The sequence below is a fragment of the Trichomycterus rosablanca genome, chromosome 6 (genome assembly GCF_030014385.1).
Source record: "Trichomycterus rosablanca isolate fTriRos1 chromosome 6, fTriRos1.hap1, whole genome shotgun sequence".
Lineage (NCBI taxonomy): Eukaryota > Metazoa > Chordata > Actinopteri > Siluriformes > Trichomycteridae > Trichomycterus > Trichomycterus rosablanca.
Window position 1 is genome coordinate 46563328 of NC_085993.1, and position 27423 is coordinate 46590750.

At 39.9% G+C, this 27423-nt stretch overlaps 1 protein-coding gene across 2 annotated transcripts in view; it reads right to left on the reverse strand.

The window, feature by feature from the left end:
- Positions 1-3872: 3872 nt before the first annotated feature.
- Positions 3873-27423, reverse strand: part of chd1l (chromodomain helicase DNA binding protein 1-like) — a 30675-nt gene continuing 7124 nt past the window's right edge. For both annotated transcript variants that reach the window (XM_062997058.1, XM_062997059.1), the window contains exons 8-25: positions 26769-26924; positions 23983-24075; positions 23533-23629; positions 21387-21460; positions 19567-19677; positions 19355-19469; positions 18590-18752; positions 18287-18461; positions 18053-18198; positions 16267-16430; positions 15734-15942; positions 13971-14069; positions 13821-13891; positions 13423-13537; positions 7680-7788; positions 7159-7464; positions 4523-4604; positions 3873-4399 (exon numbers count right to left, since the gene is read on the reverse strand). In XM_062997058.1, the coding sequence (XP_062853128.1) occupies positions 4277-4399; positions 4523-4604; positions 7159-7464; positions 7680-7788; positions 13423-13537; positions 13821-13891; positions 13971-14069; positions 15734-15942; positions 16267-16430; positions 18053-18198; positions 18287-18461; positions 18590-18752; positions 19355-19469; positions 19567-19677; positions 21387-21460; positions 23533-23629; positions 23983-24075; positions 26769-26924 (2408 nt within the window). In that variant the 3' untranslated portion in view covers positions 3873-4276. The remainder of the gene's footprint in view (positions 4400-4522; positions 4605-7158; positions 7465-7679; positions 7789-13422; positions 13538-13820; positions 13892-13970; positions 14070-15733; positions 15943-16266; positions 16431-18052; positions 18199-18286; positions 18462-18589; positions 18753-19354; positions 19470-19566; positions 19678-21386; positions 21461-23532; positions 23630-23982; positions 24076-26768; positions 26925-27423) is intronic.

The window sequence follows — 27423 nt, forward strand, 5'->3', positions numbered from 1 at the left end:
ATTACTATGTTTAATGGAAAAAGAAACCGCACACCAAAGCCTCATCTCAGGTGCATCGAAATTTGAGGCTGCATTGCTTTAGTGCCTGGAAAACATAAAATCACTGATGTACAAAATTGTATAAAGAAAACTGTTTGTTTTTGTTTGTTTGTTTGTTTTATGCATTTTCTTCCCATTTTCCTCCCGATTTAGCACAGTCAATTTGTCTTCCACTGCTGAGGGATACCCGATTGCATCCGAGACTTGTACACCCCTCCTCTTCTCGCCCCTGCATTCTGCACAGGCGTCTCTTCCACCAATCAGGGTCCTTACACAGCGTCTGAAGACCCCACCCTCACAAAGTCCGGTCGTCCAACACAAGCAGATATGGTGGCCAATTAGTATCTGCTGCAGGCACTGCCAATTATGCCCGCCAGATGGCATCCAGCCGTCGGTGGCAATGTCGAGTTTCGAACCGGGGAGTTCAGAATCTCGGCGCTGGTGTGCTAGCGGAATATCCCGCTGCGCCACCAGGGTGCCCGAAAACTGTTTGTTTTTTAATAGAATCCAGACCCTAAGCTAATGACGATGCTGTGGCATCATCTGAAGTCTGCTCATGCCATACAGGATAAAGTTAGACTGTTAAAGCAAACTCAGATGTGTTCGGTAGCCCTGCTTCAGTCTTGACTAATAAATACACAGAAATAAGACCAAGATGTGCAGAAGTGTTGAAATTACTAATAGTGGATGATAGATTGACGATGCTGAGGTTGGAAATATTTGAGCTGTTACCGCAAGTCAGGAAGGAAAAGAAGGTCAGAGAAAAACTAAGATAAGGCATTTATGACAAAAACAATCATATAAAGGTCTTCACAAAAAACATTTTTAATGAAGGCATAATAATACACTACATGGCTAAAAGTATGTAGACACCGCTCTGAATTATTCAGTTTAGATGCAACACCTACTGTAAAAAATCAAGTACATAAAATATAGACCTTCAAATTTATAGCAACAGTTTGGGCAAGGTCCATTCCTGTTTTAACATGGTTGTGACACAAAGTAAAATCCCTACAGACATGGCTTGATGAATTTGATATAGAGCTTTTGCGGCAAGGTTGTAATAACAATATACACTGACGAGGCATAACATTATAACCACTGACAGGTGAAGTGAATATTACTGATTATTTCTTCATCATGGCACCTGTTAGTGGGTGGGATATATTAGGCAGCATGTGAACATTTTATCAAACTTGATTTGTTAGAAGCAGGAAAAATGGGCGAGCGTGAGGATTTGAGTGAGTTTGACAAGGGCCAGATTGTGATGGCTAGACGACTGGGTCAGAGCATCTCCAAAACTGCAGCTCTTGTGGGGTGTTTCTGGTCTGCAGTGGTCAGTATTTATCAAAAGTTTTCCAAGGAAGGAACAGTGGTAAACCGGCGACAGGGTCATGGGTGGCCAAGACTCATTGGAGCGAAGGCTGGCCCGTGTGGTCTGATCCAACAGACGAGCCACTGTAGCTCAAATTGCTGAAGAAGTTAATGCTGGTTCTGATAGAAAGGTGTCAGAATATACAATCTATCACAGGTTTTTGCTTATGGGGCAGCAAAAGAGGGACCAACACAAAATTATGCTTAAAATGTCCCCCTCAATATACTAATGTAAAAATTATTAATAAAAAAGCCTTCCATTTACTAGCTTTGCATAATATTAGGATCCATCTGTGTTCTAATGAATTGTTTATTTGGCAGGAATGTTTTAGAATGTCAGGATTTCCCACCCCCACAAATTTGGTTCTCCCCAATGTTTGATTCATTTGCTTAAGGGTGAAAAAAAAGGAAGATTGCAATATAAGCTTTACTGTCCATCATCAGTGTTCCACCTCCCAAACATTTTTACCTTGTCTATATTTTTACAAATATCCACAGACATAATGTCATATATTGTAGAAAGCTTGGAGGCTGCTATAGCTGCAATGCAGACAACAGTATATCAACGCCCACGGTCTCAAAATCTCCACCCAAATCTCCTGGCACACATTCGAAAGTCTGAACAGAACGGCATTTCTGAATTCATGGACCGAGCTAATCTCTTCATGGCTACAGTTTATCCACACTCAGATGGACATGATAATGCCCCATGTCGCAACACATGTGTCATCATGGAACGGTTCCAGAAAAATGGAAGCAGGATTTCTTTGCTTGAGTAGCTTTCACAGCCCCCGGATCTCAACAATATCAAGCATTTTTGGGATGTGGTAAATTATGCTGTTCACAGCAAGACTGCACATCTGTTTAATCTGTAGTAACAGCGCAATGCTGTCAGCTCTGCATAAAACAACATATTCAGCATCTTCAGAATGCTAGCTGTTCTGGGGGGCACAAGACCCTGCCTGTAGATACACGAGGGGTTTCTTCATCCCTGGCAACCGGGATCATGATTTACCCAAGTTTTGTGCAGATATTACCCAAAAAAGGACAAAATTAATAGCGTAATGTATTACCAGTTTTCTTGAAATAGCTTTTTTTCATTTTTGCTAAATACATGGCATGACCAGTGCTAATAACACCCATTATTAGCACCCATTATTAGTTCCCATTCTCTCTCAGTCCATCTGAGATCAAAGTTTTAACACACATTAAATACAAAACACATTTGCTTACATAAATCTTACATAAAACTAGCACAATCTGTTCAATATATACATGTAAGGCTATGAATGTACAGATATACAACATTAAAGTATAATCTACTTGTGAGTCCATTAATGTAAATGTTTCAAGTCAAGTCAAATTTATAGATCAGCTTGGGACCAGAAAACTTGAAGTTTCAGCTTAGAAGTGATGTGTGTTTTCTTTATAGTTGCATTTCTTGGTACAGTGGAGGACTGTGTTAAGTGACAACAGTTTTCCAAAGTACTCCCAAAAGCATGTGACTATCACAGTAGCATAACAGTTTCTCATGCAACGCAGTCTGAGTGCTCGACAGTCGTGCAGATTTAACAGAGGTTTCTGGCCTTGCTCTACAATGCGATTTCTCCAGATTCCCTGCATCTTTTTCACAATGCTTTGTATGTCTAATGGTTAAAAACCCAAATTATTTACAAAGTAGTGAGCCATAACCTCATCATTGCTTGCAAAGACTTAACCTTAGGTGGATTGTCTTTTTAAACCGAAACATGATGCACTTAGTGATTCTCAATTCACCTGCTTATTGTGGAGCATTTCAAAGTGGTGTAACTAGCGCCCAGGTGGCGCAGCGGGATATTCCGCTAGCACACCAACTCCAAGATTCTGAACTCCTCGGTTCGAAACTCGGCATCGCCACCGGTCAGCTGGGTGCCATCTGGGGGGCACACTTGGCAGTGCCTGCAGCAGACACTAATTGGCCACTGTGTCTGCAGGGGGGCAGGACTATGTGTGGGTGGGATCTTCATACACTGTTTAAGGACGCTGATTTGCAGAAGAGATGCCTGTGCAGAATGCAGGGGCGAGGAGGGCAGTGCACGTGTCGGAAGAGGCGTGTGCAGCGACGTGTCCTCCTCGGATGCAATCGAGTATCCCTCAGCAGCGGAATACAAACTGAGTGTGCTAAATTGAGAGGAAAAATTGGGAAGAACACTGATTAGCAGATAAGAGACGCCTGTGCAGAAAGCATAGGTGAAAAGAAGGTTCGAACCGCGCACGGGTTGGAGGAGGCGTGAGCAGCAATATACTCGCCTCGAATGCAATCAGGGATCCCTGGCAGCGGAAGACATATTGAATACGCAAAAATGGGAAAAAAATGCATAAATAGAATAGAAAACATTTTTTTTTTTTTATTTCCATCAGTTAAATAAAGGGTCAAAAAAATTTATAAACGTAGATTTTTTTTTATTTTTATTGCATTGTACAAAATTTCCCAACATTTCCAGAAGTGTTTTGTATATTATTAGGGCCAAGATAAAACATTATTTTCTTTATCATTATTATAACACACAATAATTATTTGTGTGTGTTAATCTGTGTCATTTAAGTGAATAAATATGATAGTGAAACAGACAGGAAAATATGGCTTATTCAGTCTAAAAGCAAAACTGTATTCAGGCCCTGATACAGATACATGATGAAAGACTACTTCTATTTGAAAAAAATCATAAAGTTAAAATTGTGAGTAATATAAATTCAGATCATGTTTCAAAATATACACATATCAATTTATTTCCAAAAGGTACAGCACATACAGATGCCCACAACTGTTATGACCAGGGAATACGACTAAAAATCATCAGTGGATCAAAAAAATCTACTTATTTCATTTCAAATGATGCACATATTTTAGAGCATTGAGTTTTCTTTGGTTGGCAAAGCAGGACTCAAGCCAGTTCTTCTTAACAAGGAGCGCCTGAGGATACTGGCACTTTAGATCCTTCAATTCCTACATGGAGAGCAAACACAAATAACCATTATTATTTAAAGATTGTAGAATATTACAATCTTAAACATTTTGTGCTGAGGTTATTTAATAATACTCTGAGCTGTAGGGTTTTGTGTGAGGTACCTGGATTTGAACTGGGCCTTCCACTTCTGCTACAATATGAGTAACATGTGAGCTCATGATGTCCTCATCATCACCATCATACGTATGAAAAAGTTAAGGAGAACACTGGACTGAGAAACACTGGACTGATAAATACTGGACTGAGGAATACTGGACTGAGAAATGTTTTATTGCTGCCTTTTTTATGGAATTGTGGGACCCTGACCACTCATTTATCTGCAAATGCTGAGTCCACTCGGTTCAAGTGTGAAAGTGTAAATGCTCGAACCCTTACTAGATTGTAGCTTTAACAGTAGTACTAATAACAACAGAATTAGTACAAGCCATAGTAATAGTAGTAGCAGTAACAGCAGCATTAATACCAGCAGTAGTAAAGTAATAGTAGTAGTAATAATACAGTATTAACAGTAGTAGTAACCTTAGTATTAATACCAGCAGTAATAATAGTAGTAGTAGTAACAGCAGTTTTTGTACCAGCAGTAGTAATAGTAGTAGTAACCTGAGTATTAATACCAACAGTAATAGTAGTAGTAGTAACATGAGTATCAATACCAGAAGTAATAATAGTAGTAGTAACAGCAATTTTAGTACCAGCAGTAGTTATAGTAGTAACAGTAGTAGTAACCTGAGTATAATACCAGCAGTAATAATAGTAGTAGTAACAGCAGTTTTAGTACCAGCAGTAGTAATAGTAGTAGTAACCTGAGTATTAATACCAACAGTAATAGTAGTAGTAGTAACATGAGTATCAATACCAGAAGTAATAATAGTAGTAGTAACAGCAGTTTTAGTACCAGCAGTAGTAATAGTAGTAGTAATAATAGTAACAGTAGTAGTAACAGCAGTTTTAGTACCAGCAGTAGTAATAGTAGTAACAGTAGTAGTAACCTGAGTATAATACCAGAAGTAATAATAGTAGTAGTAACAGCAATTTTAGTACCAGCAGTAGTAATAGTAGTAACAGTAGTAGTAACCTGAGTATAATACCAGCAGTAATAATAGTAGTAGTAACAGCAGTTTTAGTACCAGCAGTAGTAATAGTAGTAGTAATAATAGTAACAGTAGTAGTAACAGCAGTTTTAGTACCAGCAGTAGTAATAGTAGTAGTAATAATAGTAACAGTAGTAGTAACAGCAGTTTTAGTACCAGCAGTAGTAATAGTACTGGTGGTATTGTAAGAGCAATTCTAATAGTAGTAGTAATAGTAGTAACAGTAGTAGTAACCTGAGTATAATACCAGCAGTAATAATAGTAGTAGTAACAGCAGTTTTAGTACCAGCAGTAGTAACAGTAGTAACAGCAGTAGTAACCCGAGTATTAATACCAGCAGTAATAATAGTAGTAGTAACAGCAGTTTTAGTACCAGCAGTAGTAATAGTACTGGTGGTATTGTAAGAGCAATTCTAATAGTAGTAGTGACAGCAGTATTAATACCAGCAGTAGTAAAGAAATAGTAGGATTATTAGTAACAGTAGTAGTAACACGAGTATTAATACCAGCAGTAATAATAGTAGTTGTAGTAACAGCAGTATTGGTACCCGCAGTAGTACTAACAGCAGTATTAGTACCAGCAGTAGTAATAGTAGTACTAACAGCAGTATTAGTACCAGCAGTAGTAATAGTAGTACTAACAGCAGTATTAGTACCAGCAGTAGTAATAGTAGTAGTGGTATAATAAGAGCTGCTACCAATACTCCTGTTAGTAGTAGTAACAGCAGTATTAGTACCAGCAGTTGTAATAGTAGTACTAACAGCAGTATTAGTACCAGTAGTAGTAATAGTAGTACTAACAGCAGTATTAGTACCAGCAGTAGTAATAGTAGTAGTGGTATAATAAGAGCTGCTACTAATACTCCTGTTAGTAGTAGTAACAGCAGTATTAGTACCAGCAGTTGTAATAGTAGTACTAACAGCAGTATTAGTACCAGCAGTAGTAAAAGTAGTACTAACAGCAGTATTAGTACCAGCAGTAGTAATAATAGTAATGGTATAGTAGAGTGATAGTAATAATAGTAGTAATAGCTATATTAATACCAGCAGTAGTAATAATAGTAATGGTATAGTAAGATAGATAGTAATAATAGTAATAAAAGCTATATTAATACCAGCAGTAGTAATAGTAGTAATGGTATAGTTAGATAGTAATAATAGTAGTAATAGCAATATTAATACCAGTAGTAGTAATAGTAATAATAGTAATGGTGATATAGTAAGATCAATAGTAATAGTAGTAGTAAACTACTACCACTACTACTATTAGTACTACTACAAGTGCTCCCTTCAGTGAATAGGCACAAATTCCCACATAATTTTGGTGGAGGCTGTTAGGTGGTTAACTTGACTTTTTAGGAACAGGCTGTCCAACAAGCTATAGTCACACAGCTACACATAAGCTTTCTGTGTCAGATGCTAACTACATAAACCTTAGCACAAAACACATTTACCCAAGCCGGTTATTTAGTATCTATTAAAAATAAGGTGTGTCAGTATGTCAGTCAGTTAAGTTGCACATGCTTTGGGTGTGTTTTCTTAGAAGAGGAATTCAAAACACATAAACACAAAACCTAAAGCATGCAGCAAACAATTCATTCCATCAGCGCCCTGCTATAATTAAAAAGACAAAGATAAAAGGATATGTGATGAGGTAGCGTGTCAGCTTCTTTCTCTCTGTGGCTCCCACATTGTAGAAGAAAACCCGGACTCCTCTCATAAAATCTGCTAAACCAGGAGCTTCTTCACCCTCAGGTAAACTGCTCGGACTTCCTGGAGAATCTGCTTGTTCTTCTGAGGCATCATGAGAACCGAGAGAACATGAGGAAGCAGGAGAGACCGGTGCTGGTGCTGGGGAAGCAAGCGCTGAACTGGAGGTGGATGGGTTTGGAGTCTTCGTAGAAGAAGCTGATGGAGAATGAGAGTGTGCTGATGTCCGCCTGTAATAGTATCTAATCGTTCGGTTAAAGTTGTAGACAAACACACAAACTCTTTGTAGCTCTTTGTATCTCCTTAACAACCGATAGTTTTAAATGATTATCGTTAATTAAAGTAGGATTAACTTTTCACTGTTTCTACTTGGTAACACATTTAAAAAGTACACAACGTTTCTAACAGTAATTATTTATCTACCTGATTGCATTAACAAACCTCTTTGAAAGGATACATGAAGGTGGCGATCCCTCGGGAGGATAAGTGCTTGCGAATCAGTCTCTCAGTGCCATACCAGTTAAAGCCTTTGGTGGCGTGGCCAATGCGCGGGAGATGGACACTCGCTAGTGGTAAATAATAAAAGATAAAAATTAGAATAACATTTACATTACATTTTCATTTTCAGCATTTAGCAGACGCTTTTATCCAAAGCGACTTACAGTACTGTGACAGTACGTATATTGTCTAAGCAATTGAGGGTTAAGGGCCTTGCTCAGAGGCCCAACAATGGCAACCTGACAGTGGTGGGGCTTGAACCAGTGATGACATTATAACCCCATCCTGTTAATCAGGTTTACCACAGCTGGGCAGTTTAAGGTTGGATAAATGCCAGCTGGTCTGATCAATAGTGTCCTGTGTGTTTTTTTTTTATACATTTTTGTTTATGCATTTTCTCCCCTTTTTCTCCCTTTTAGCCCGATTGCGTCATGCTTCCTCTCCACCAATGCCGATCCCCACTCTGATTGAGGAGAATGAAGCTAACCCACGCCCCCTCCAACACGTGGGCAGCAGCTGTATGCATTTTGTCACCTACACTTTGACGAGTGCAATGCGGATCAGCACTGTGTACGGAGAGACACACCCTGACAGCATTCTTTTCCCGCCTCTGTGCAGGCGCCATCAATCAGCCAGCAGAGGTCGTAGTTGCATTAGTTATGAGAGAGTCCTTATCTGGCTTAATATCCCACCCCTACCTGAACAACAGGCCAATCGTTGCTCATGTGGCCACTCAGCCCAGTCGGCAGGCAGAGCTGAGACTGGATACTATGTATTCGAGATCCCAGCTCTGGTGTTCCAGTGTGTGTTTTTACCGCTGCGCCACCTGAGCGGCCGTGTTCTGTGGTTTTAATGTCCTCACCAAACAGCAGGTCTAAATCCAATAAGGCACCTTTGGGATGTGAGGAGATGGGAGTTTTGCATCATGAATGTGTAGCTGACAAATACGAATCAATTACAAGATGTAATAATGTGAACATGGATCAAAAGTGCAAAGATAATGTTTTCAACACCTTGTGGAACCCACACACAAACTGAAGCTGTTTTGGGACCAAAGGAGTTTCTGCACTGGTATGATGTCCATTTACAGAATATATATACAGTACAGTGGAACCTTGATTAAATGGACTAAAAGGGGGTTCACTGGTCCGTAAAATGCAATTGTCTGAAACAGTGAGGTTTTTTTTTTCCAGGGGGTGTGAAAATATACAAAAACACAACACTTAGGTCCACAAAAGTGCTAAACATGCACATATGATACACAGTAAAATAAACAATGTAAATATGTAAATAAATATTAAATCTTGTGTACTCTACTACTTTCATTTACCTTGTGTGGTGGAAGAGATGTTTTTTGCCGTGATCGTATAGTGGGGACTATAGACGGTTTTCCATCCACCAACTTTTTGCGAATTTTGAAAATGCGCATTAAAAAACCTGGATGGAAAAGCTGAAAATTCGAAAAAAGACCCAAATATCGCAAAAAAAGTTTTCACGCTTCAACGAGGTGGAAAAGTGAGAATATCGCATCGCCGAAATGCGGAAAAAGGGGATGGAAACGGGTTTTGCGAATACATATAAATATATATATATACAGTGTATCACAAAAGTGAGTACACCGCTCACATTTCTGCAGATATTTAAGTATATCTTTTCATGGGACAACACTGACAAAATGACACTTTGACACAATGAAAAGTAGTCTGTGTGCAGCTTATATAACAGTGTAAATTTATTCTTCCCTCAAAATAACTCAATATACAGCCATTAATGTCTAAACCACCGGCAACAAAAGTGAGTACACCCCTAAGAGACTACACCACTAAATGTCAAAATTGAGCACTGCTTGTCATTTTCCCTCCAAAATGTCATGTGATTTGTTAGTGTTACTAGGTCTCAGGTGTGCATAGGGAGCAGGTGTGTTCAATTTAGTAGTACAGCTCTCACACTCTCTCATACTGGTCACTGAAAGTTCCAACATGGCACCTCATGGCAAAGAACTCTCTGAGGATCTTAAAAGATGAATTGTTGCGCTACATGAAGATGGCCAAGGCTACAAGAAGATTGCCAACACCCTGAAACTGAGCTGCAGCACAGTGGCCAAGATCATCCAGCGTTTTAAAAGAGCAGGGTCCACTCAGAACAGACCTCGCGTCGGTCGTCCAAAGAAGCTGAGTGCACGTGCTCAGCGTCACATCCAACTGCTGTCTTTGAAAGATAGGCGCAGGAGTGCTGTCAGCATTGCTGCAGAGATTGAAAAGGTGGGGGCTCAGCCTGTCAGTGCTCGGACCATACGCCGCACACTACATCAAATTGGTCTGCATGGCTGTCACCCCAGAAGGAAGCCTCTTCTGAAGTCTCTACACAAGAAAGCCTGCAAACAGTTTGCTGAAGACATGTCAACAAAGGACATGGATTACTGGAACCATGTCCTATGGTCTGATGAGACCAAGATTAATTTGTTTGGTTCAGATGGTCTCAAGCATGTGTGGCGGCAATCAGGTGAGGAGTACAAAGATAAGTGTGTCATGCCTACAGTCAAGCATGGTGGTGGGAATGCCATGGTCTTGGGCTGCATGAGTTCAGCAGGTGTTGGGGAGTTACATTTCATTGAGGGACACATGAACTCCAATATGTACTGTGAAATACTGAAGCAGAGCATGATCCCCTCCCTCCGGAAACTGGGTCGCAGGGCAGTGTTCCAGCATGATAATGACCCCAAACACACCTCTAAGACGACCACTGCTTAATTGAAGAGGCTGAAGGTAAAGGTGATGGAATGGCCAAGCATGTCTCCAGACCTAAACCCAATAGAACATCTTTGGGGCATCCTCAAGCGGAAGGTGGAGGAGCGCAAAGTCTCGAATATCCGCCAGCTCCGTGATGTCGTCATGGAGGAGTGGAAAAGCATTCCAGTGGCAACCTGTGAAGCTCTGGTAAACTCCATGCCCAGGAGAGTTAAGGCAGTTCTGGGAAATAATGGTGGCCACACAAAATATTGACACTTCAGGAACTTTCACTAAGGGGTGTACTCACTTTTGTTGCCGGTGGTTTAGACATTAATGGCTGTATATTGAGTTATTTTGAGGGAAGAATAAATTTACACTGTTATATAAGCTGCACACAGACTACTTTTCAATGAGTCAAAGTGTCATTTTGTCAGTGTTGTCCCATGAAAAGATATACTTAAATATCTGCAGAAATGTGAGAGGTGTACTCACTTTTGTGATACACTGTATATAGTTTAAAACTGAATGACTGTCAACGTGTGTAGTGTACCAGAAAAGGTGTGATGTTTTAAACACTGCTGCGTCATGTGCGCTGCCGAGAGAGCCAACACATACATCACAAATCAACAACTGGTCATCCACAAGTGCCTGCAAAACAATCGATGGCCATCCCTTTCGATGTACATATTCCCTGTACCCGACTGCTGGATGGAGGATTGGAATGTGTGTACCATCCACCTGTGGTATGTGGTGCGCTGCATAATTACGCGGTGCTATTTCTTCTGCCTCCTGCGCATTTGGTAATACGACGTAATGTTTCATCAGTTTTGACGTCATTGTTGGCATACAGCGTATACACTACGGTGAACTGTTGTTACGCCGAACGTCTCACACACTACCCTGTACTCCGCACAAGTGGCCAGCTTGTACAAGGCAATAGCAATCCTCTTTTCAGTTGGCACGGGTGGCCGGTGACTGTAAACTTTTGGCTCTACAGATGACCCGATCACGGTGCATAGCTCATCAAAGGCTGATTTTGACATTCTGAAATTCTAGATCCAAAGCTCGTTTGAAAAATTGTTCTGCACAATGTGCTCCCAAAATTGTTTAGTGCGTTTACGTTCCCAGATGCGAGGTGAACGTCGCCGTGGCACGGAGATTTGAGCCCACATTAGACGGGCCATTGCTCGTTCTGCCCGACGTCTCTCACGTGATGTAAAGGTTTTTTCGCATAACTGTAGTTGATGGAAACGCTTTTTTTTCTGCCGATATTTCATAAATGCGCATTACACTTGTGAAACGTTTGGATGGAAACCCGGTTTATAATAGAGTATCTATTATTCTGAGTCTGAAGCACTGCTGTTGGCTAACAGAGCAGTGCTGGTGCATAACTAAGCACTAGAACTTGCAAAAATTACATTATCACTCATGTAAACAGGAAGATGTGCGCTGACTAGCGAACTAGTTACACTTCTCCTGGGAATTTTAAACAATCAAACTAGACATTTGGTTTTTCAGATTTTATCTGTTATATCCGAAATCTGTTAAATGGAGGTTCTATACTTTATTTAACTTTAACTTGTTGTCATTGTATTTATACAATCAAACTTCTGAGACCAGCAGCAATAAAAAAAATAAACTAGGTATAAGATAAAGCAAGATAAAAGTACAGTTTTTTTTAATGCTAATAGTTTCTAGTTTTGGTGTTCCAATAAAGCATCTCTTTAAGAACAAGAAATGTTAAATCTGTGACTCAAGCTGTTTACTTTTCCTGTTTCTGAGAAAGCCTGTGCTCTTGCCCTAGTTCTCGTAACTTAGTAATTTCCTTCAAAGAAACCACAATCTACAGCCTCAATCAACTGTTCACATTACATTTACTGGATGTACCATCAAACTTGCTTGCAGGCTGCATTGTCCGAAGTCAGCCGAGATTTAAATTTTAAGTGCTGTAATCATAACCACCTTCCTCATGAACAGTCCTGTTCTCGACAAACTTGATATTGAATACGTTTATGCCTTTTAACTGTCTCCACTGTCTCCTACAGTGGAACCGACACCCTGATGGATAGTGAAGCAAAGCAATGGGTAGTGTTAGATGGTGCTCAGTGATTAAGGTACTGACTATTGATTGGAAGGTTGCTGGTTCAAGCCTCAGAGCCAAGTTGTCACTGTTGGGCAAGACTCGGAACCCTCAGCTGCTTGAACTGTATTCGATTACAGTTGTAAGTCACTTCGGATCAAAGTGTCTGTAAATGCCGTAATTGTAAATGCAAAAAACATGCAATCCCTTATGCTAACAACGTGTTTTTCCAAAGCCCCATTTAAAACACCGTCTTCCCTGGTAAAAATGCTGTTCCTATAGTAAAAAAGCCCAAAAAGTAGGGTTTCACCTAGACCATCACCATAGGTAAAATGTAATCAACCAAAAACGATAGGAGAGTAAACGTTTTAGTTTTTTCCCCCCACTTTCAGTGATTTTGTAAGCTATTGTTTTACTCAGAAGGCGGCACGGTGGCTCAGTGGGTGGCACTGTTGCCTCACAGCAAGAAGGTCATGGCTTTGATCCCGAGGCGGGGCGGTCCGGGTCCTTTCTGGGCGGAGTTTGCATGTTCTCCCCGTGTCTGCGTGGGTTTCCTCCGGGAGCTCCGGTTTCCTCCCACAGTCCAAAAACATGCAGTCAGGTTAATAGGAAACACCGAATTGCCCTATAGGTGAATGGGTGTGTGTATGTGTGTGTGTCTGCCCTGCAATGGACTGGCGCCCTGTCCAGGGTGTTACTGTGTGCCTTGCACCCATTGAAAAGCTGGAATAGTCACCAGCACCACATGACCCTGATTGGATAAGCGGTTAAGAAATTGAGTGAGTGAGTGAGTGAGTGTTTTACTCAGAAATGACAAAGCTTTGGGATTAACTCTGTTGTAAGGACAAAATTCTGTTAACACACCAGAAACAAAACATAACCATGGTGTTTACCATTTTTTTGCTTGGCTGCTCTGTAGATCTTCTTAAGACCCTCCTCTAAGGCAGATAGGTGAATGCCTGACAGGTTGTTGGCTTTATCTCTCCGCTGAGCAACGATAAGTGCCAACTAAAGAAACAGCAAGCAACAGGATAAGTGACATGCCCAGATCAGAATCAGAAACACTATTATTCACATCAACCTTCTGCTTCAAGGATTTTTGTGGTACAGAAAATACCACCAAGATAAAACACACAATTTACACAAGGGATTGCTTATAGAAAGGAATAAATAATTGCATAAATAGCAAATCCCATGAGTGAATATACAAGAAAATATGATCAATAAATGGGACAAACTAAATAGAGAGAAGGTGAGACATAGTGCTGACAGAGACACAGGGCTGACTTACAAAGTCTTGTCCAGTCAGTCTCGACTGCTTGTCATCGATGCGAAACAGCAACACATTTCCAAGCTCTAAATCTAAAAACAGCAGTGAAACCACTCGATAAATCAGTGAAAGAGAAGAAATAGCTGCAAATTAAGTGTGACAGTTACGTACCTTCCATATCCCCTGCCAGTTCATATTGTTTCTTCACCTCATCTGATCGGATCTCCAGAGCCGTGAATATCCCACCTCGTCCCCACCGTCCTGAGTCGTCTACACACACAAAAACAAAGTTTCTAATATAATAAAAGTGTTTTTATACTAATTGAACAATCATTTTTATCCTTTAACAGTTACATACACAAATATTCTAAATAAGATTAAGGCCATTCTTTGATTTCATGAAATTTGATGCACAATATATGGCTAATAGTATGTCAACACCTGACCATGAGCTTGTTGAAACCATAAAAAGGTTATTCTAAAACCACAGGAATTAATATGAAATTTGCCCTCATCCTGGTCCTCAACCATATGCAAATGTATAGATGTCACTTAAAACATCCTATAGAAGAACCACGTTCATAAAAATTAATGCTATTTTAAGAATTCTAAGAATGCTATTCTTTTTTTTTTATTTGGTACAGGTGTCTAGATCAAAATGTTCGAATTTCTAATTGCTTGGCCTTTATTATCATTATAATCAATTTATGTTACGATAAAGGAGCATTTATAAATGAAGCAAAACTACAGTAAGTTTGGGATTTACACCTATATAGGTAGTGTGATATTGTGAGCATCGATTGCTACTACATTACTTATAGCATCCAAGCGTCGGCTGTTCACATCATCCTTACCACCTGCAAAAGCCGGGTGATAATGTTGCCATTTTTTCAATTTTTCAAGCATTTTTATTCCACTAATCACTTACAAATAGATTATTTTAGGGTTTTAGCTTGAAAATAAAATGTTGTGCTGTGCATTTTGATTCAAAATTCCCACCAAGGCACATATGTGAATACTCTAATGTGTATTGTGATTTCATTTTAAGTCTATAAAATTAACCTACATTCTCTAATTATCTTTTATTTGTTACTACAATAAATGTCACTGTATTCTACTCAGTGTTGAATGTGGCAGCTCTGAATGTAGGATGCCTGTAGAATACAAGACTGAGCAGCTTAAGCTTGCAGTGTGAGGGCTTTAATCTGTTAAGACGGGTGCCAAAATCTAAACAAGACAGCCCATGTCCATGAACAAGCTGTATGTGTGAAGCCACTTTTACACCTACAGCAACTGTGATTTATTTCTTGCAAATCTTTACTCTGGCGAAGAGTGTGTGCCGTTTAGCCTTGCCTACACCATCTGCCTACTGCAACATCTGGTTTCTGTTGTAACTAAATGTATTTACATATTTATTTCAATAACTGAATAACATAATATTTATTTTATAAGGATTATAACGTCATGTTTTACACTTTGGTTACATTCATGACAGGAACGGTAGTTACTCGTTACATAAGATCCATCAGTTCAAGTCAAACACAGTCATGGACAATTTAGTATCTCCAATTCACCTCACTTGCAGGTTTTGTACTGTGGGAGGAAACCAGAGTTCTCACAGGAAACCCACACAGACAAGGGGAGAACATGCAAACTCCACACAGAAAGGACCCAGACTGCTCCACCTGGGAATCAAACCTAGGGCCTTCTTGCTGTGAGGCAACAGTGCTACCCACCAGGCCACCATACTGCCCAGCATAACATAATAAGGTAACAATATTTTGTTTTTATTTTATTTCCAAGTTTTACAATTGCTTTAACCTGGTCACGGTCACAGAGGGTCCGGCTTGCCTGGAATCACTGGGCACAATGCAGTAACCCACCCCCCATCTCAACCATTAGATGGATTTTTAGACTTTAGATTTTAAACGTACCAACACAGTGAACGATAACGGCATCCTCCCGGTCAGCCTGAGGATGAGTAACATCTCCAAGTACATAATGAATGGCGGTGTGGTCCGAGTCGGTTGAGCTCACACTGGTATCATCACCTTCTTCATCATCCTCTTCGACATCCTCACCCTCGCTATCAGCAGAGGGCAAGCAGAGGGATTTGTACCCACATGACGCCCACCATGCCATCCTACCACAGATACAGAACCATTAATTGCTTTAAGTAGTGAAATACTTTAATCCTCTTTTCAGTGCTGTGATGTGGCTTAGTGAACAATCACTCTCAGTAATAACAGCAAATTTGTAATTATGGTAAGATTAGCACAATAATTCTTATTTTTTAAGAATACTTCTCCCAATGCGCTAGATTACAATACCAATATTAAATTTAATACTTAATTAGTTCCACTTAGTTACATTTACTTAATACTTAGTGGAGGTCTAATCTATAATTAATCCTATAACAGCATAATTCAGTGATATACAACATTAACCTGGACTACCAGGTTCTTACTTCTTCTCGTGTTTTTGCTCTTCCTGTTGTCTTTTCTTTTCTTCTAACATTTTAGCTCTCTTTGCAGCAGCTTCCTGTCTCTTCTGACGTCTCTGATCCAGCTCAGCCTCTGTCAGAGGCCTCTTCCTCCTCACTGGGGTTGCTAAGGGCCCAGCCAGTAAACCCTACAGACCAACATTAGGGTAACAGATTAGCTCTATTAAATTCTTTTTTTAACGTTTTGCTTCATATGTGATTTTATATTGATTGTATAATGTAATTGAAGTTCATATAGTATAAAGTATTTATAAAGCCTGCACAATAACTGTTATTCACAGGGTAATGTTCAAACACAGTGATACATTTGCTCTGTATCACTGTATTTACTTTTTTATCCTTCTTTACTTTTTACTGTCAAAAAGAAAGAAAGAAAGAAGAAAAGACTTCACATAAGACTTAAATTTACTGATACAGAATTAATAACATTTATCCTGCCGATGTCTTCTGACAGGGTTTTTTGATCTTTTTTACTTTTTACTGTCAGAAAGACAGAAAGAAAGAAAGAAAAAAGAAAGAAAGAAAGACTTTAAATGCGACTTAAATTTACTGATATAGAAATAATAACATTTATCCTACTGATGTCTTCTGACAGGGTTTTCATTTTTCTTTACTTTTTACTTTCAGAAAGAAAGAAGGAAAGAAAGGAAAGAAGAAAAAAAAAAAGAAAAAAAAAAAGAAAAAAGAAAGAAAGGAAGAAAGAAAGAAAGAATAAAGGAAAGAAAAAAGAATGGAAAAAGAATGGAAAAAGAAAGAAGGAAAGAAAGAATTAAGGAAAGAAAAAAGAAGGAAAAAAGAAAGAAAGAAGGAAAGAAATAAAGAAAGACAGAAAGAAAGAAGGAAAGAAACAAAAAAAGAAAGAAACAAACAAAAGGAAAAAAGAAAGAAAGAAAAAAGACAGAAAGAAACAAAAGGAAGGAAGAAAGAAAGAAAGAAAAAAGAAAGACAAAGAAAGAAAGAAAGAATTAAGGAAAGAAAAAAGAATGAAAAAGGGAGAAAGAAAGAAAGAAAGTAAGAAAGAAAGAAAGAAAGAAAGAAAGAAAGAAAGAAAGAAAGAAAGAAAGAAAGAAAGAAGGGAGCAAGAAAGAAGGAAAGAAGGAAAAAAGAAAGAAAGAATGAAAAAAGAAAGACAGAAAGAAAGAAAGAATTAAGGAAAGAAAAAAGAGTGAAAAAAAGAAAGAAGGAAAGAAAAAAGAAAGAAAGAAAGAAGAAAAGAAAAAAGAAAGAAAGAAGGAAATAAAAAAGAAAGAAAGAAAGAAAGGAAGGAAGGAAGGAAGGAAGGAAGGAAGAAAGAAAGAAAGAAAGAAAGAAAGAAAGAAAGAAAGAAAGAAAGAAAGAAAGAAAGAAAGGAGAGAGAGAAAAGACTTCAAATGAGACTTAGTATTTATCCTACTAATATTGTCTTCTGACAGGGTTGTCTTCAGTGGATTTGTGGGCAAATCTGGGTTCTGTTAAAAGTAGCTGGTCTGGCTCCAATTACAAGGGAATATTAAGTGCTAATGGAATTATAAAAAATTATGAAAAATATTCTGAGCTTTTTTTTAATATATTGAAAGTATATTGTAATACATTGAAAAGTGAAGATGTGCATAAATGAGTGTGAAAGATTATGCTCTGCTGCTGACGCTACGATCACTAGAAGACTGAACACAAGTGCTTTAATCATATAGTGTCTATAATTTTTGGAAGTAACGTATTGCTCACTGAGCTTAAACTGCATGTGTCTTAATAAAGAGATTGAGAATCTCACTCCCGCTTTGTGGCGTAGGCTGCGCCCTTCTTGGGTAGCGCCATCCAGCTCAACCAACTGCTCCTTCAGTAAAAGCTCAAACATTTCCTCATCCTCTGTGCTGGGATCTTTTGAGTAGTCCTTCCCCTCAAAGTAGTACATATGATCTGAAATAACAAAACCAGTATGACAGGACTGAACTATCAACATGCTTAATTAAGGACTGTGAAAAACTTGATCATAAATCATTCCTACTCTGTCTTTCCTCCTCTTCACTCTCCTGTTCTTCAGTAGGCATGACTTGATCTTCATCCATTAGCCAACGGCCATTGTGTGACTGTCCCAGGATCAGCTTAAGGTCCACATCCTGAACAGAGCTCTCGTCTGAGGACAGCAGTTTGTCTACACCAAACTTCAGAATCTCACTTAGCTGCAAACAACAGAATGTAATGACCTTATGATAACCTTAGACTGACCAGAACTAGGAATGAAGTGAGAAATGCAAAAATAGGTGCAACAAAATGCATCCAAAAAGCAAAATGATGAGTTAAGATAAACCTGTAGGTCAGCAACAGCTGCAGCAGCTGCTTGTTTCTGCTCCAACAGGGAGAAGCGACCCTCCTCGATCACTGTGTTGGTGAGACGCAGTTTTGATACAGCTCGTGAGTAAATGATCTCCTCCACCGTGTCTCTACCCAGGAGTCGGATCACTTTCACAGCCCTGTACAGATTGGATGGGTCAAAAAAACCCTTTATATACTAATTATCCAAATAATTTTCATTCTTCAACTGATGGAAAGATTGGATGTGTGCTTTTGAACTTGTGATTTCAGTTCAAACCTATACAATCAACTTACTTTCTTTTTTAATTAACTTTAATTTGTTTCCATGATTGATGTCATTGTATTATATTTAGCGTTGCATGTCATGTGGCAGCTTTGTGTTTAGGATGCCTCTGGAGTACAAGACTGAGCAGTTCAAGCTTGCAGTGTAAAGTCACAGATTGGATGTGTCAAAAAAATAACTTTACTGTAAATAAGTCTTGCTTGTTTTGTGGGACTGCATCACATGTTGGATTTCACCTTTCTATTTTCAGTTGGATTTGGTGCACATCGATGTAGCTTTCTTTATATTTTTTAATATTCGGGTGAATATAGGTAAAACGGTTGATACAAATTAAATAAAATATTAAATGTGTATGTGTAAATGTTAATTTTTAGAATATCTAAATATCTAGAAATAACCTTTACATGTGTATCCCTGGATTGTGGCTATTGTTTTCAGGTTGTATAGCACCCAGTGTTTGCTCTACCCCAGCTCTACCTTGTTTGCCCGATTCGATGGGCTCTAGCTGCTGCTTGCAGGTCGTTCTGTGGATTAAAATCACTGTCCATAAAGATCACAGTGTCCGCAGCGGTCAGGTTCATGCCAACCCCGCCTGCCAACACACACAAACAAAACTCTGGGTAAATCAGTGAGGCATGGGGATATGCTTTGCACTGCCGCTCTGTATTTCAACGACCAGATGAACCCACCAGCTTTGGTGCTGAGAAGGAAGATGAACACATCTTTGGTGCTAAAGTTCTTGATTGCCAGATTGCGCTCCTCTCCTCGCACTGAGCCATCCAGACGCTCGTAGCTGTAACCTGCAGGAGGCCGAACATCAGGTTGCATTTTCAAAGGCACACTTCATGCACACACCAGCAGCAAACACAGGATGTGATTTTTAACCACATGACTAGAACTCACAAGCTGATGTCAAAACAATAAAGCTGGTTTGTTTGATAATGCGAACGAATGCAAACCATATAAAAACATATTTCGCTCAAAAGTAATGCAGGGGCTGTTTATATTTGTCTAATTAATGTGCCAATTAATATTATTTATACACCGATCAACCATAACATTAAAACCACCTCCTTGTTTCTACACTTACTGTCCATTTTATCAGCTCCACTTACCATATAGAAGCACTTTGTAGATCTACAATTACTGACTGTAGTCCATCTGTTTCTCTACAAACTTTTTTAGCCTGCTTTCACCCTGTTCTTCAATGGTCAGGACCCCCACAGGACCACCACAGAGCAGGTATTATTTAGGTGGTGGATCATTCTCAGCACTGCAGTGACACTGACATGGTGGTGGTGTGTTAGTGTGTGTTGTGCTGGTATAAGTTGCTGGAGTTAGTGATAGCTCAGTGGTTAAAGTACTGGACTAGTAAACAGAAGGTTGCCGGTTCAAGCCCCGCCACAACCAAGTTGCCACTGTTGGGTCCCTGAGCAAGGCCCTTAACCCTCAATTGCTCATCGTGTTCTGCTCATTGTGTAAGTCGCTTTGGATAAAAGCGTCTGCTAAATGCTGAAAATGTAAATGTAAATGGAGTTTTTAAATACCGTGTTCACTCACTGTCCACTCTATTAAACACTCCTACCTAGTTGGTCCACCTTGTAGATGTAAAGTCAGAGACGATCGCTCATCTATTTATTGTTGCTGCTGTTTGAGTTGGTCATCTTCTAGACCTTCATCAGTGGTCACAGGACACTGCCCATGGCGCGCTGTTGGCTGGATATTCTTGGTTGGTGGACTATTCTCAGTCCAGCAATGACAGTGAGGTGTTTAAAAACTCCAGCAGCGCTGCTGTGTCTGATCCACTCATACCAGCACAACACACACTAACACACCACCACCATGTCAGTGTCACTGCAGTGCTGAGAATGATCCACCACCCAAATAATACCTGCTCTGTAGTGGTCCTGTGGGGGTCCTGACCATTGAAGAACAGGGTGAAAGGGGGCTAATAAAGCATGCACGGACATAGATGAACTACAGTCAGTAATTGTAGAACTACAAAGTGCTTTTAAATGGTAAGTGGAGCTGATAAATTGGACAGTGAGTGTAGAAACAATAAGGTGGTTTTAATGTTATGGCTGATCGGTGTATGATACAATAATTTATATTGAGAAAAGACTTCTTGTTCAGGTGAATTTGGTTTAAAATTGATTAGTGTTAGACATAAATAATCTGCCAAATCAATAATAATTAAAACTATAATAAGAAAATAATAAGTTTTTTCGTAATATAGCACCTTTCAAACTCAAGGGTGCTTTACAACAGCACTACAGTAATTTATAATAATAACCTGAATAAAATATATGGCCAGAGAGGAATATTTTGGCTTTCACACTTGAACAACTCCTTCCACTGAGATATATGTAAATAAAACACAAACTAAACCCAACTGTTTTGCCATTAAATAAAATTTAGTGTGTTCTACGTCCTTGTAAATGTTGGCTGCTTACAGTACTTGTGTATTGTTTATTTGCATGTGTCCAGAGTTTGAGGCGGTGTGTTTCACCTCTATACTCCAGATAATCCTGCAAAATATCCAGCATCCTGGTCATCTGAGAGAACAGCAGAACCCGGTGGCCTCTGGAATTAAACACAGATTGTCCATTTACACTTTACCACAGATTATCCATAATGCTTCTATTTATTTCTGACCATGCTTTTCATTTCAGCATAACTTCATATACTACACCAATCAGGCATAATATTATGACCACCTCCCTAATATTGTGTTGGTCCCCCCTGCCAAACAGCCCTGCAACTGTGATGCACTGTGTGTTCTGACACCTTTCTATCAGAACCAGCATGAACTTCTTCAGCAATCTGAGGTACAGTAGCTCGTCTGTTGGATCGGACCACACTGGCCAGCCTTCGCTCCCGACGTGCATCGATGAGCCTTGTTCGACCATGACCCTGTCGCCGGTTTACCACTGCTCCTTCCTTGGACCACTACTGATAGATACTGACCACTGCAGACCGGAAACACCCCACAAGAGCTGCAGTTTTGGAGATGCTCTGACCCAGTCGTCTAGCCATCAAAGTTTGGCCCCTGTTTTTCCTGCTTCTAACACATCAACTTTGAGGATAAAATGTTCACTTGCTGTCTAATATATCCCACCCACTAACAGGTGCCGTGATGAAGAGATAATCACTGTTATTCACTTCACCTGTTAGTGGTCATAATGTTATGTCTGGTCAGTGTATATTCAGACAGAAATCCAGTACTTAAATTCAATCATGTATTACTTTTAACTGCTTTTACTGTTTATAATTAGTAAAAACAGTTTAATTGACCATAACAGAGAAATGCTGATAAACACTACATCTTTTTGTATTGTTTATATACTGTACTATACTATTTCATATGATAAGTCTATTTATTATTTACACTTCTGGGCAATCGGGTGGTGCGGCGGTAAAAACACACAAGCCCACTAATGCTGAGATTCAGTGCGCTCTCAGTGCCAAACTAAAATGATCCGCTGTGGTGAGCTCTAATAGGGGAAAAGCCAACAAATGGGTCGCAGAAAAAAAATAAGAAAAAATAAACTAAGTTTAAAAGGTATGCAAAAATGGAATAAACTTGTACACAAACGCCCCCTTGTGGAGGCTATACGTTACATCTTGTAAACCAATATGGTATTGGATCGCCACCATTTTTAATAATGAAGTTCATTTCATTTTGTGTTTCATATTGATGCCTTGTTTGTGTTGCCTGAGTCACAGTAATAATCATGGACAAAATGTGGGTTGCCTGAAAAAAAAAGCTTGAAAAACCCTGTTCTAAAGCAGGGCGGCACGGTGGCTTGGTGGGTAGCACTGTCGCCTCACAGCAAGATGGTCCGGGTCCTTTCTGTGTGGAGTTTGCATGTTCTCCCTGTATCTGTGTGGGTTTCCTCTGGGAGCTCCGGTTTCCTCCCACAGTCCAAAAAAACATGCAGTCAGGTTATTTAGAGACACTGAATTGCCCTATAGGTGAATGGGTGTATGTATGTGTGCGTGTGTCTGCCCTGTGATGGACTGGCAACCCGTCCAGGATGTTACTGTGTGCCTTGCGCCCAGCACACAGCAACTATAATTGGATAAGCGGTTAAGAAAGTGAGTGAGAGTGTTCTAAAGCACAGGCATAATCATGTGATCCCTTATAGATAGATAGATTTATTAAAAGGTAATAGTGGTCTTATTGCCAAGATCAGGAAGGCCCAAACCCAAACTGTCGCCATACAATAAAGGAAATTAGTTCAGATAGTCTGATGTAATCTAGTGATAAGAATCTGCTGGAGCATGATACTGTCAACAGTCAAGCAAGCTTTATATTATTACAGGCTGAGAAAGTGCTGTGCAAGAAAGATGCCCTTGATTTAAACAAAAACCTTAAAGCATCATTATAGTTGTTGATAATTACATATACAGAGAAAAAACAGGACCAGTAGCTTATTTCTCTTGAAGCTCAACTGCTTGACTAAAGCATCAAACAACTGATTTATTATACACACTTTACAGCACCCTAAAATCAAGTTTATTTAGACAGCACCACTGGGGATTCAAACCCTGGATCCCAGCGGTGGTGGGCTAGTGTAAATTACCGCTGCGGCACAGAAGCACCCTGTTAATAATAATATGTCAGTAAAACAAATGGTAGCAGTGAGACGCACCCTTGCAGCAGATATGCTAGTATAGTGTCGAGCAGGGAGAGCTTCCCACTGGCTTCCACCAAGTGTTCCCCCATCTCAAACGGCTCTGGCTCCACACCTGTAAAAGAGAAAGGGAGAAGAAAAGGGAAAAGATTAAATAAAAGTACAATCTTAACACTAGTGCACTAAAGAAGAATCGTGACATATATTGATTGGTGTTGATTCAGGTACAGAAACAGATAGCAACCTGTAACGCAACAGCTGCCAAGTGACAGCTGGCAGTCTGCCCGCGTTGCAGAATCGTGCCCTTCTGTGTGGCGCTCTGCTCCTGTCAGAGGAATCATGATTCTGCAGTGTGAACAGACTGCTGGCTGTCACTCAGAAATTGTCTCGTTACAGCAACCTAATTCATAGCAAGTAAAAAAGTACAGAGTTAAAAGCAAAACAAACAGACAAATAAACAGTCATCACCATCAAACAGATACGGGTGGTTCACACACTTCCGCAGCTGCATCAAAATGTTCAGAAGCCTGGTCCGATTAGCCTGGTCACTCCCAAATGCATCTGCAATGAAGAAGCCATTTAAACCCATTCAGGTTATTAAAAAGCGTATGCTATAGTTTTAATTAGGGATGTAACGATACACTCTACCCACAATGTGATGTGATTCACAATACTGGGTTCACGATACTATTTTTTCCCGATTTTTTAAACAAAATAAAATTGAAGACAAATGATGACAAAGTTTCCTTTTATTATTTCTCTTTAAAAAATTAAATAAAATACTGTATTTGTGATGACCTTTTATTTATCTAAATAATGAATGTCCTTTTATTTCTGAGGTAGGTACAAACTATGCAAAACAATGCTGCACATTTACCTTTTTGTGTAAAAAAAACTGAAATGAAATTTTAAAACAAATCCCACATTAAATAAATAAAAGAATAATACAAATAATACATCGTATCGAATCTCAGCTCTGCCTGCCGGCTAAGGCTGAGCAGCCACATGAACAACGATTGGCCTGTTGTTCAGATATGGACGGGACTAAGCCGGATGGGGTCTCTCTCTCATGACTGGTGCAATTATGACCTCTGCTGGCTGATTGATGGCACCTGCACAGAGATGAGGAAAGAGTGCTCTCAGGGTGTGTCTCTCCGTACACAACGCTGAGCTGCACTGCACTCGTCAAAGTGCAGGTGATAAGATGCATACGGCATGCTGCCCACGTGTCGGTGGGGGCGTGGGTTAGCTTCGTTCTCCTCAATCAGAGTGGGGATCGGCATTGGTGGATAGGAACCATGACGCAATCGGGCAATTGGACGCGCTAAAAGGGAAAATGCATAAATAAATAAAAAATATATATAATATATATATATATACAGTGTATCACAAAAGTGAGTACACCCCTCACATTTCTGCAGATATTTAAGTATATCTTTTCATGGGACAACACTGACAAAATGACACTTTGACACAATGAAAAGTAGTCTGTGTGCAGCTTATATAACAGTGTAAATTTATTCTTCCCTCAAAATAACTCAATATACAGCCATTAATGTCTAAACCACCGGCAACAAAAGTGAGTACACCCCTAAGAGACTACAACCCTAAATGTCCAAATTGAGCATTGCTTGTCATTTTCCCTCCAAAATGTCATGTGATTTGTTAGTGTTACTAGGTCTCAGGTGTGCATAGGGAGCAGGTGTGTTCAATTTAGTAGTACAGCTCTCACACTCTCTCATACTGGTCACTGAAAGTTCCAACATGGCACCTCATGGCAAAGAACTCTCAGAGGATCTTAAAAGACAAATTGTTGCGCTACATGAAGATGGCCAACACCCTGAAACTGAGCTGCAGCACAGTGGCCAAGATCATCCAGCGTTTTAAAAGAGCAGGTTCCACTCAGAACAGACCTCGCGTTGGTCGTCCAAAGAAGCTGAGTGCACGTGCTCAGCGTCATATCCAACTGCTGTCTTTGAAAGATAGGCGCAGGAGTGCTGTCAGCATTGCTGCAGAGATTGAAAAGGTGGGGGGTCAGCCTTTCAGTGCTCAGACCATACGCCGCACACTACATCAAATTGGTCTGCATGGCTGTCACCCCAGAAGGAAGCCTCTTCTGAAGTCTCTACACAAGAAAGCCCGCAAACAGTTTGCTGAAGACATGTCAACAAAGGACATGGATTACTGGAACCATGTCCTATGGTCTGATGAGACCAAGATTAATTTGTTTGGTTTAGACGGTCTCAAGCATGTGTGGCGGCAATCAGGTGAGGAGTACAAAGATAAGTGTGTCATACCTACAGTCAAGCATGGTGGTGGGAATGCCATGGTCTGGGGCTGCATGAGTGCAGCAGGTGTTGGGGAGTTACATTTCATTGAGGGACACATGAACTCCAATATGTACTGTGAAATACTGAAGCAGAGCATGATCCCCTCCCTCCGGAAACTGGGTCGCAGGGCAGTGTTCCAGCATGATAATGACCCCAAACACACCTCTAAGACGACCACTGCTTTATTGAAGAGGCTGAGGGTAAAGGTGATGGACTGGCCAAGCATGTCTCCAGACCTAAACCCAATAGAACATCTTTGGGGCATCCTCAAGCGGAAGGTGGAGGAGCGCAAAGTCTCGAATATCCGCCAGCTCCGTGATGTCGTCAAGGAGGAGTGGAAAAGCATTCCAGTGGCAACCTGTGAAGCTCTGGTAAACTCCATGCCCAGGAGAGTTAAGGCAGTTCTGGGAAATAATGGTGGCCACACAAAATATTGACACTTCAGGAACTTTCACTAAGGGGTGTACTCACTTTTGTTGCCGGTGGTTTAGACATTAATGGCTGTATATTGAGTTATTTTGAGGGAAGAATACATTTACACTGTTATATAAGCTGCACACAGACTACTTTTCATTGTGTCAAAGTGTCATTTTGTCAGTGTTGTCCCATGAAAAGATATACTTAAATATCTGCAGAAATGTGAGGGGTGTACTCACTTTTGTGATACACTGTATATATAAATACAAATACAGAAAGTATCCTCACATAAATAAATTTGGTGGGGAAATTCCAAACCTGGCAACCCTGTAGTGGCTTAAACCAGGCAAGGTGAATAGCGCCAGTGCCCTCTGCTGTTTAAAGTGAATATCAATTCATTATACATGGATTTGAATAGTTTCACATGTGAATCGATTTTGAACTGTCTTGTGGTGCATCGTTACATCCCTAGTTTTAATTAATTAGGATTTTTTTTTTTGTTCCTACCGAGATCTTTCGTCAGAATTGCTTTGTAATATTTCTTTTGCAGTGCAGACATTCCATGATACACCACCAGTTCGGTCTTCTTAGGCAGCTCTGCAGCCACTTCTGTCTTGACCCTGCGCAGCAGGAAGGGCTGCAGCACCTGATGGAGCTCCTTCGCTACACACACAAAAATACTGCTGTAGTTCTAAAAGGTCATTTAAAATCATTTTGAACAGCTGACAGAATATTTAGAAGAGAGCTGCAGATCTCACCCACGTAAAATTTGCTATGAAGCACCACCATGGCATGATGTTTTTACCATTACGTTTCACCATCGTGTTAGAAATCGTGTCAGCCGGGTCATGTGTAGTGCTATTTTTGCTGGACGTAGTGTTTGCTGCTTTGCCCAAAGACTAGGCTTTCTTAGAATCTTTTAGACCTTCTTAGAAACTACAATCTAGACTTGAATCTTTTTCCTCATGTTGCCAAAGTCGAACAAGGCTGGCATATGCTTCAGTCCTGCCACTCTCTCCATCTCTGTAAGAACTTTTAGAGCAAGTGATTGAAGCCGCTGTGGTACTGAGAACAATCAAAGCCTCAGATATTGTTTTATATCCTTGACCGGATCTATGTCTTGCCACAATCTATTTATGAAGAACTACACAGCACGGGTACA